Raw genomic sequence first — 11,526 nt, 5'->3', positions numbered from 1 at the left:
GGTTGGTGTTGTTTGAAGTGTAGCTAAAAAGGCCCCCTGGGAGGTTCCCATGCACAAGTTTGAGATCCACTCTTTATGCAAATGTAAGCAATTATTAAGACACTGCTGTCACCTGATGGCAGCGCCCACACCAGAGCTCTGCACGGTTTTTTACATTCTGCTTTATATGTTCTGGAGACATTTCCCTATCTGCACATACACAGTGTCCTGCTTCTGCAGGATAGTCCACTGTATCCAGCTTGTCCCCATCCATGGGCATTTGTGTTGTTTCTCATCCTTTGCAATGAAGATCTTTGATCACACCTCATTTCCCACCTGGAGTGCTTGGCACAGTGCTTTCAAGCCTCTCTCTGTGCCAACAAGGAGGTGCCATCATCATGTGGGCTGACTTTTTGACCCTCTATTAAAGACTAAATATCTCTTTGAAATTGCTTTTTTGCACAAATCATAGCCTAGGTGACAGCAGATACAGTCTCTTTTCCTGACAGTGGCTCCCTCCCAACTGCCTCTCCCCCGCCCTCGCACACACACCATTTAGTCTCCACATGCATCAGGCTGCATTAGGAAAGGATGCCTCCTCTTGAGGGCAGGGTCACTTCATCCGAGGGAGCGGCCTGGAGTTCAGCCCCTTACCCGCCTTACTCTGCACCGGGGTGTCCACCTTGGCACTGTTGCCATCTTGGGCCATATCATTCTTTGTTGGGGCGGGGGTTGTATTGGGGGATGTTTAGCAGCATCCCTAGCTAGATCCCAGTGGCACCTCCCACAAAGATGTCTCCAGACAGTGTGAAATGCCTGGGGGGGAGGGATGCGTGTGGGAGGAGATCACCCCTGGTTGAGACCCACTGTTCTGACAGCTGTACCCTCCTCAGGCCAGTCTCCCCCTCCTCAAGGCGGTCTCCCCTCTCTTCTCACCTGGCTAGGGATGCTCAGGCCACCAGTGGTTACCACAGGCCCTGGCTTTATCCCTCCCTAGCCAGCCCAGAGCTCATCTCAGGGGGACAGCCAGGTGATGGGACAGCCAATCCTGGCCCTGCCCAGCCTAAATGTGCAAGAAGAAACCCCTTCAGCTCAGGGAGGTGGCTGGGTGGGGCCTGGCTTGGCCTAGGTTCTCTAGGGCCTCTAACCAGGGCCAGCTGGGCTTCCCTGTTGGCTTGACTCACTGGGATGGAGGTGCAGCCAAAGGCTTAAACAGTGAACTGGTCATTCCTTAGTCACTTCCAACTAGTCCAAACTCCTTTCCCTGTTCCCCTGTACCATCCACTCAGCCGACTGGACTCCTCCCCCTCCCCAACCTTCTCCCTTTGTGCTGAGTCTGCTGAAATGGTTCATGCCCAATGTCCAGCACAGTGCCTGGCACACAGCGGGCTCTGCCAGTGCCAGCCCTCTGCCATGCCCAGAGCAGTCCCTTCACGCTCTAGGCAGAAGCCTGCCTCTCCTCACCATCCCCATCCTCCCAGGTCCATCCCAAAGAACCAAGATCTGGCCGCTCCTCCCTCCTCTGGCTGGTTGGGACCTCTCCTATTCCCCTGACCTCACTGTGCCCAACTGGCCAGCTGGCACATGGCAGTTAATTCAGGGGGTTTTTGCCCGTTCCTGTCTGCCTTTGTTTAGTCCCCCAAAAGGTCAGTATACTCCTGCCCTCAGGTCTCCTCCCAGGAGGGCTCTCCTGGGTGCTGGCTGTGCTGCTTCTTGCAGCTGGGGCTGGTGGTGAGGGTAGGCATTAGAGGCAGGATGCTGGGTTGGAAGTTGTCTGTCACTGTCTACCTGAGTGACCCTGGGTAAGTTGCTTATCCCTCTGTGCCTCAGTTCCCCCATGTAAAATGGGGACATTCCGAGAAGCAAAGGAGAAAGGGGATATAAAGGGCATGGCACAGAGTCCTGCTCCAGAAACAGTGCTATTTGAGGAGCCTTAGAAGTGAGGGAAGAGGCAAGGAGAGAAGGGTGCTAGCCTGTGCCCCCTTCTGGGGCCTTGAGATTGTTCCGATGAGTTGAAGTGGGAGTGCCCTGCGGAAGGGTGGAAGCATTAGGTATCACCACGGTTATCCTTGCTCAGCCACTCCGTCATGCTCAGGTTAATCCATTAAGCAGTAGTTTTTGGAGCTGCTTTCTGTCTGGGTGATCACCTGGGATGTGTTAAGTAAAGAGAGCAACCGAGGACAGTGTGTAAAGAGAGAGGGGATCTGTGTGGGGTTGGCAATTAGTGAGGTGGTGAGCACAGCCAGGATCAGAGAAGTCAGGAGGAAGGAGGACAGGTCAGGGGAGGGGAGAGATAGGTGAACAAAGCAATACAGAGGTGGGGGCAGAGCTGATAATGATTGGGGGGAGAGAGAGAAAGAGAGAGAGCGAGAGCAAGAGAGAGAGAGGAGAAGAGAGAGAGGAGAAGAGAGAGAAGAGAGAGAAAGAGAGAGAAAGAGAGAGAAAGAGAGAGAGATATCCTAGGACAGTGGTCGGCAAACCGCGGCTCGCGAGCCACATGTGGCTCTTTGGCCCCGTGAGTGTGGCTCTTCCACAAAATACCACGTGCGGGCGCGCATGTACAGTGCAATTGAAACTTCCTGGCCCATGCGCAGAAGTTGGTTTTTGGCCTGGGCGAGTCTATTTTGAAGAAGTGGCGTTAGAAGAAGTGGGGGGTGTCGGTCGGTCAGGCGAAGGGAGACACTGTGCAGGCAGGCCGCGCGATTCATGCACGAGTTGAGTGAGCCAGAGAGTTGAAGGGGTCGACCTCAACAAACGTACCTCAATCAGATTGAGGACGTTTTTAGCAAAGGCCAGCTTAGGAGTACCCTAATTAAGTTAATAACAATATACCTACCTATATAGTTTAAGTTTAAAAAATTTGGCTCTAAAAAGAAATTTCAATCATTGCACTGTTGATATTTGGCTCTGTTGACTAATGAGTTTGCTGACCACTGTTCTAGAGCAGCAGAGATATGAGATGAAGGATTAGTCCCAAAGCCCTACCAAGACCACAAGGAAGGGATCCAGCCAGTGGGAACCTACCCTGAGGGTGCTGGGAGGCACACAGAACAATTCTGGGTTGTGGGGGAGGGAAGACAGGACAAAGCCAAGGACCCCCAGGGGGCTTCTGGGGGACAGCTCAGAGGAGCAGGAAGGAAATGTGCTGGCTCTTTATTTAGCAGATCCATGGGGATAAATTAGAGCTGAGGGGACCATCTCCATGAAATCCCGCGATTGGATTGGTCCTGATCTTACAGGTTCCTTGTGAGGTGGGTGGTCCCACCTACATTGTTGAGTGGTCAAGCAGCTCGCCCAGGGTCCCAGCAGCTGGGCCTGCAGGAGCTTCCCCAGGCCAATGGGGCTGCAACAGAGAACCCAGAGGCAGACCCCGAGGCTCCAACCTCCCCAACCCCTGCACCCCCCGCCCCCTCAAAAATGATCCTCACAAAATGCTGGGGCAGGAGTCTCATCCCCGCCCTCTTTGTTGGCTTCCCACACCCAGAGACCCCTAGCAGGTGACAGGTGGCCTTGTGCTCTTGGTTTGTGCTCATGAAGAAAACCTTCATCTGGTACCACATCCTTGCTTCTCTTCTCAAGGGCTCATTTATTTTGGAGACCTGTAAAATCTTCTCCTTTCCTGTGTGCAAACATGACTCTGGGGAGCAGCCCTGCTCCAGACCCTGAGTTGTCACGGCGCCATCTGTGAGGTTAATGATTGAAAGGACAAGTGTGACCCAACAAGCTTCCTTACTGTGTCCACCATGTCAGGGAGGGAGAGGGCTGGTCAAGAGACCACAGGGAATGAGGGGCACCAAGGTCTACTGAGGACACTCGCCTTTGATGATGCAAATGTGCAAATGACACACTATGTCCACAAGCCCCAGAATCTTAAATCCACTTTGATGTGTGTGTGTGTGTGTGTGTGTGGGGGGGTGTAGGGGGGGAGAAGGAAGGGGGTTGGATGTGGCCTGGGGATTTTTTATGTCTAGAAAATGTACATCAGTCACCTGCCATCCATACATGGAAATTGTTTCTACAAATTGTGGCACACTGCATGGGAAGGGTTTCCTTTTTACTCTTTTCTTTCCTTCCCTCCCGTCCTTTCTTCTCTCACTTTTTTTTTTTTTTTAAGATTTTAAACAATTGATTTTTAGAGAGATGGGAGAGGAAGAGAGAGAGAAACATTGATGTGAGAGTGAGACATCAATTGTTGGCTGCCTCCTGCACACCGCTTCGCTCACTCTTTTTTGCTTCCTTAACTATTTCATTATGGAAAAATTTAAACCTATATAAACATAGAATTATATATTGAAGTTCCATGGATTCATCACCAGCTTCAACAATTATTAATCCATGGCCAATCTTGTTTCCTCTATTTTCCCATCCGTTCCCATTTCCAAAATTATTTTGAGGCAAATACCAGACATTGTATCATTTCATCGGGAAACATTTCAAGAAGTATCTCTAAAAGATAAAGGCTCATGAAAAAAATTATCCAACACCACCATTAGCAATCTTGTGTTTTCACTTTGATGAGACTCTTAAAATACATTTTTGGCCAGTAATAATAAATTTAAAAATATGAATTATATATATTCACAACTTTCCCCACTTTCCCACATTTCAAGAAAGATTGTGGCCCAGCCAGTGTGGCTCTGTGGTTGAGCGTCGACCTATGTACCAGGAGGTCACTGTTCAATTCCCGATCAGGGCATATGCCTGGGTTGTGGGCTTGATCCCCAGTGTGGGATGTGCAGAAGGCAGACGATCCATGATTTTCTCTCATCATTGGTGTTTCTATCTCTCTCTTCCTTTCTCTCTGAAATGAATAAAAATATATGTTTTTTAAAAAAGATTGTGTTTCATGTACTTTATCCTGGGACGACTTGGCTAATCAGAAGTGCTGGGAGGCAGGGAGGATTGGAGGTGGCCCTGAAGGCCGACTTAGTGGACAGAGGAGAGCAGGCAGCTACCCTCAGGAGAGGAGGGAGAGTGGAAAAGGCTGAGGGATGAAGGAGTGCAGTGAGGAGGCAAGAGTCTGAGCACAGAGTTAAGAACTTTTCAGAAGTAATGTTGTGACCACATATGAGCTTTGTGCTGATTATAGAATCCTGGTATGATTCCGTAGGGTCTTCATCTTCGGAAGAGAATGTGGTTTAAAGAGGTCACATAGATGGAGTGTGCCGGGCTGGGGACTGAATTTGTGTCTGGCTCTGTCTGACCCTAAAGTCCAAGATCTTAACCGCCAGTTGTCTCCTGAAGAAGGCAAAGATCTATGGGGATCTTGCATGCTGGATCTGATAAATAAGCCCACAGAAGAAAATCCCAGAGAGAAAATAAGTCTCCTAAGTCATCATCAATATGGAAGCAGAGCTCGAATCCCCAGGTGAAAAGAAAGCATAGGGCATATATTCTAAGCAGAAAAATCTATAAACAGTTAAAGATTAATGCACCTTAGTGAGGCTCCAGCCAGCTTTAAAAAGAACAAATCTTGCCCGAGCAATGTTTTGGCATTCTTGGGGCAGAACTACACAATGAAGAGATGAAAGGGAAGCAGCTGGTCAAACACATTGATTTCCAGGAAGCACGTGGCCCAGCCCTCTGAGGACTTCCTGAGACCTGAGAGTGAATGCAGAGCAGGGCTCATGCTGTCCCCTGAGGAGGGGAGGTGGCCTCAGAGGGAGGATTGCAGGGGTAGGGTGGGCCAAGAGCCCCTGTTCAGGCCTGGCCTCAAGGCTTCAGTCCATGTCCTGTCTCCTTAGAAGCAGTCCAGAGTGAACGTGCTTTTTAGGCAGCTGATGGGGGTTTGTGCTTCCAAAAAGGGAGAAAATAGGCCAGGAGCTCATGGATTCATTGACAGAGAACACACTCCAACTAGCATTAGAATCATCTTTGTAAAGACCCTACTGACCTGTGACCTTCCTTCCTCCTCCTCCCTACCCTCTGGATTGATAGAGCCCAGTGATTTACACACAGCTGGGTTACAGAGTCAGACTGGTTTTGAACCTCAGGCCTACCATCTCCTGGCTGTGTGATTTGGAGTAAGTCAATGTCTCTAAACCATCATCTCGTAGGGTCGTTTCAAGGGGTCTGGCACACACATCTTCAATAAATTCTAGTTTCTTTCTCTTCCTTGTCATCTGAAGCCCTTGACCATCTGACCTCAACATCTGTTCCCAGCTCTATGCTCCGTTCCCTTTCAGTCACCCTCCCATGCTGGTGGCTTGGTCTTCTATGCCCTCTTAGCCAAGCTCCTGTAGATACTGGGCCCAAGTATCCTGCCCCTTCTCCTCTTCACCCATCACAGCCTCATGTTCCATCTTCACCATGATCTCTGCCGAGTTCCGAGAGCCATGAACTCCCCAATCATGTTGTGTTGCTCACACCACGTGGGGTGGACTGAGCTCTTTCTGGGTATGTGTGCTCGTGCATGCCTGCTTTCCTCCCTCAACAAAACTGTGGGTGCTTTGTGGCCAGTGACTGTGCTTTAGATTCCTTCCATATTTCTCACGGCTCCTGCTCATGAACTGGGCACACAGTAACAAGAGCTCCATGGACACTCACCAAGAGAACTGGGGGAAGTGTCAGAGCTGTGAGTTTACGGCTCCTTTCAGCAAACAGTAAGCACCTTGTAGGGAGGTGGTTGGAGCTGGGCTTGATGCTGAGGGTACTGCCATGCGTGAGGCAGATCCTCAGGAAGTTAAGTCTAGTGGGAGACAGAAGTGTAGCAAGTTGAGGTTTGTGCTTCAAGGACAAGGTGGTGGTTGAGCACAGGGACAAGGTTTAGAAGGATGAGTAGGCGCTCGCCTGGCTGAGGGTGGAGAGGGTGCTCCCAAGAGGGAATGGCACATGCAAGAGCAGGGAGGAGTAGGAAAGGCTGTGGGATAATCGGGGAAAGTGGGATAATCCAGGGAGGCTATAGCATTGGATTATCTGAGGGGAGCAGGAGGGGGGCGGGGCGGTCGGGGCGGGGGGGGGGGGGGGGGGTGTACCAGGAAGGATGGCATGTTCTGACACAGTGGGAGAAAATGTTGGGGAGATGAGTGTGGCCAGGCCACGGGCAGCCTGATATGCTATAACTAGCTGCCTGGGCTCTATCCTGTTGGAAATGAGGGACTGCTGAAAGGTTGAAGTACAGGAGCGTCACCAAAGGAGGGAAGGAGAGACATGCAGTCCTGTCTTGGGGATGAGCGTCTGTGCAAGAGCCCAGAGAGATGGAGCCTAGCGTGGGGGTGCAGTGGGCAGCAAGGTGGCTCATTCCACTGCCAGCAGATCGCAAGGGCTGTAAGATGATGAGCACAACTGTCTTGTTCTAATGCCACCACAGCCCTGGGCTCTGGCGATGAGAGGAGGATGTGAAAGTTATCTGCCCACCCATTCACAAATCCACCTCCATCTAAACAATCTCCATGTATCCACCCGTCTAACGCACCACCACAGAATGCACCCTACCGCCTACCCATCACCCATCTGCCCACTCATTCATGCACAGCGCTGCCCACCCAACCAGCCATCCTTCGGACCATCCTTCCAACCATCTAGCCATCTTTATTTTAAACAAGTTTTCACTTCAAGGCATAACTAGGAACAGAGGGATGCAGAGAAATTCCTGAGGCCTGTGGCAGACTGCCAAAGTGGCTATCTCATCATCATGAGATGGGGATATTTGCCACCCCCGAGACTGTGAGCTGGCCGCATGACTTGCTCTGACAAGTAGAATTCGTGGTGGAAGTAATGTTGCACCAGTTCTGAGCGAGGCCTCCAGAAGCCTTTGCAGCTTTTGCTCTTTGTGCTCTTGGGACCCTGCCACCTACACCGAGTGAACAAGTGTGGGCTGGTCTAATGAATAAGAGATACACAGCCCAGTCACACCTGTGGCCCCAGCCAACAACCGACAGTCAGCCACCAGACATGAAATGCGCCCAGCTGAGATCAACTGATACTGGCCCAGAGCTTCTCGCTAACTGCTAGACCAGTGGTTCTCAACCTTCTGGCCCTTTAAATACAGTTCCTCATGTTGTGACCCAACCATAAAATTATTTTCGTTGCTACTTCATAACTGTAATGTTGCTACTGTTATGAATCGTAATGTAAATATCTGATATGCAGGTTGGTCTTAGGCGACCCCTGTGAAAGGGTCGTTCGACTGCCAAAGGGGTCGCGACCCACAGGTTGAGAACCGCTGTGCCAGACTCACGAGGAGACATACATGGTTCTTGTTTTAAGCCACGAAGGTTTGGGGTGATTTGTTTCACAGCAAAAGTTAACGGATACAAGTCCTCAAAGTCCTGCCTGTCTCCACGTGGGCTCCAGGGCCCAAGGCCCCTGCCTTTATTTTCCTTGGCAGACGGGTAAGTGGATGTGGAGTGGCTGCAGACAAGACGCGGTAGAGTTAGACCAGGTAGGAGAACAACACCCAGCCTGATGAAGATGATGATGAAGATGATCCCAGCCATTGTTTGAGTGTTCATTGGACAAACATGTTGAATACATTATCTAATTTAACCTTTAAACCACATTGTGGGGTAGGTGTTCTTATCAGTTTTTAATGGATAAAAACAATGAAGTTTGGAGAGATTAAGTAACTGGCTCAAGGTCACATAGTTTTAAGTTAAAAAACCCGTGATTCTAAACCCATTCAGGGAGACAGCCATGGAAACAGGGCAAGCAGGGGGGCTGGGCTGTGGGAGCACGGAGAAGAGGCTGTCTCCAGCTCTGACTGCAGGGGTGGGTGGGGGTTAGGAAAGGGACACCTTGAGATGAGAGGGAAATCCACATCTTACAAACATCCATTTGTACAAACTTGCCATCCTTCTCCCGAGAAGCCAGTTGAGTTTTGGCCAAGTTAGGGCTCCCAAAGAGGTTGTGAGTCGAGGCAAAGCTGTGGAGGATTGGGACCCCACGCCTGGCTCGACACCCCATGTCCTGTGCTCAATGTAGCTTCCCGGGAAGGACGACCCTGGGTCCTCTGCAGGTTCAGGCTGAGAGTGACCAGCTCACCAGTCCAGCCGCAGTCCATTCACTCTGCCTCCTCCCTGCAATCAGGCTGCCCCAGACCCATGCTCACCTAAGCACATGCTACAACGTTGCCTGTGGGCCCAACCTGCCCTGGGCCCAGGCCTGTCTGCCCACAGCGGCGGGAGGGACAGAGAAGGAGGTGCCATCCTGCCCATCCATCCCTTTCTCCCTCTAAGGGCATGCTTTTCCCATCACTGTACCAGCTCCTACACAAAACAGGAGCAGGAGCGGTGGACACACTGCTGGGTTGCTCCTGGTTTTGTGGGCACTTGCTAGAGCAGTGATGGTGAACTCATTTTTTGGGTTGATTTTTCTTTGTTAAATGGCATTTAAATATATAAAATAAATATCAAAAATATAAGTCTTTGTTTTACTATGGTTGCAAATATCAAAAAATTTCTATATGTGACACGGCACCAGAGTTAAGTTAGGGTTTTTCAAAATGCTGACACGCTGAGCTCAAAAGGTTCGCCATCACTGTGCTAGAGCAAGCATGTCAAACTTGCGGCCCACAATGAATATTTTTGCGGCCCAGCCAATATAACGGTATGCAAGAAAACATTAATTTTATCATTGCTCTTGTTTGATTTTATACTATACTTTTTAAAATAAACCTACGTTTCTATGAAAATTGAAGCTTGTGTTTTTTTGTGGCCCAAATAAACTTAAACCTTGTTTATTTGGCCCGTGTTAGCCTTTGAGTTTGACATGCTTGTGCTAGAGTATTGTTAGTGCCCATCACATCCTTCCTGTCAGCCCTTGCAGACATGTTGCTACCACATGGACCAGGGTGTGGGTCTCTCCCTGGTAATCTGGAACTGTGACACTGCAATAGGGGGTGTGGTGGGAAGTCACAGGGGCACTAGGTGATGAGCAGTGGCGAAGGAGCATAGAAGCCAGTCTGGGGACAGAGGGCAGGGAGGGTGGGAGAAAGAGGAAGAGAGGAAAAAGAGGAGGACGAGGATGAAGAGGAGAGAGAGGGGAAGGGGGAGGGAATTCAGTCTTTTTTCTTTCCAGCTTCTTGTGAACCCTGTAAATGTGTCCTGTCCTTGGGCCCTTCCCATTGCTGACATCCTGGTGCCCCCATCTCTCTTATTTAGGCTAGTTTGAGGAGCTCCTGTTTATCAAAATGAGAAAGAAAAAAAAAAGGCCTTGAAGGTGCCCAGCAAACACCAGGAACAATGTTTGCTTACAAATTGCTATGTCTCTCTATGGCAAGTGAAATTCATCACAAATTATCTACTGAAATAAAGAGATTGTTTTGGCTTGCATGAAAGATAATGAAAGTGACATTCTGAAAAAGAATAGGAAATGCGAATTTCAGCAGCTCTATGAGATTCCCCTACTCCCCCCCTCCCGCCCCCCGCCCCCCCCCACACACAAAAAATCAATTTACTTAAAAAAAATCTAGAGGCTACAATCTGGTAACATCATTTAGAATGAAAAATACACATTACACATACCATTTGACCCGGCAATGCACCCCTGGGAGTCTTCCCCACAAAAACACTGGTTTGTGAGGGCTGATGTTTAAGGGTGTCCATTGCAGCATTGTTTGTAGCAGCAAAAAAAGGAAAATCTTTAGATGAGAACTTCCTAAACTCTCTTGAGTACTGTGTTCCACATATTATTAAGTGTATGCGTAAATAAAGGATTCTGTGTATAAATAGACCGTATTTTTCCGTGTTTTAGACATTATTTTTTTCTAAAATCATTAGACTGAAAATCGAGAGGTGTCTCATACATGGAAGTTAGCTGAGGAGGGAGCCACGCAGGTGCGTCACTGCCCATACTTTGTCACACAGGCTTCCTCCAATCACAAGTCTTATTGTTACTGACATCAGCTGATGCCGTAATTGCAGGTGGAGGTGGAGAGTGTGCAGATGCGACAGGGACCTGAGCGTTCTGAGCCCATAAAGATGTCAGAAAATAAAAAGATAAGTACCAGTAGGTGATTGTCTTACTCTGCAAAATTCAAACAATGCAATCAGCTATGCAAAAGAGCATGGAAATAGAGCTGCAGAGAGACAATTTGGACCTCTTCCCACTGAGTGTATGATCAGGCAGTGGAGAAAACAGGAAGAACAACTCCTTAAGGTGCCAAAAAAGAAGAAGGCCTTAAGAGGAAAACCAGCAAAATGTTTAAAATATTGATTTCTTAATTTTGGGTTGGAAAAGTGGGGGGCGTCTTATACACGAAAAAAATACGGTACTTCAAAAACACTGATTTACACAAAGTGCAGCAGGCGCGTTTAAATCATGGGCTTCTCAGCACTATTCAGATGCCTATTCAGATATTATTTCACGAAGTATTTATTGAGCTAGAAATTGTATTGGAGGAAGAGAACAATGATCAAGACGAATTCTTGCTTTCAGGGAACTTTGAGTCACTGCTGAATCAATAATTTCAAGAGTGATGAAATTCTCGTCCAAGAGAAGGGCAGGGAGCTAGGAGAGGCGTGGGCAGGTCTGACTTACTCAGGACTCCCACAGGGCTTGGGGGGGCGGGGGGAAGCGACTTGAGGTGGAAAACTGAAGAAACCGTGG

The 11,526-nt window shown here is 49.1% G+C and overlaps 1 protein-coding gene across 2 annotated transcripts in view; it reads right to left on the bottom strand.

Moving 5' to 3' along the window:
- Positions 1–4,470: 4,470 nt before the first annotated feature.
- Positions 4,471–11,526, bottom strand: part of NMNAT3 (nicotinamide nucleotide adenylyltransferase 3) — a 91,222-nt gene continuing 84,166 nt past the window's right edge. For both annotated transcript variants that reach the window (XM_081105584.1, XM_081105585.1), the window contains one exon: positions 4,471–4,780. In XM_081105584.1, coding sequence (XP_080961710.1) covers positions 4,668–4,780 — 113 coding nt within the window. In that variant the 3' untranslated portion in view covers positions 4,471–4,667. The remainder of the gene's footprint in view (positions 4,781–11,526) is intronic.

This window comes from Myotis nattereri, assembly GCF_964212035.1.
Source record: "Myotis nattereri genome assembly, chromosome: 14".
NCBI lineage: Eukaryota > Metazoa > Chordata > Mammalia > Chiroptera > Vespertilionidae > Myotis > Myotis nattereri.
The sequence above is the reverse complement of the archived record's forward strand: the minus strand, read 5'-3'. Positions and strand labels throughout refer to the sequence as shown.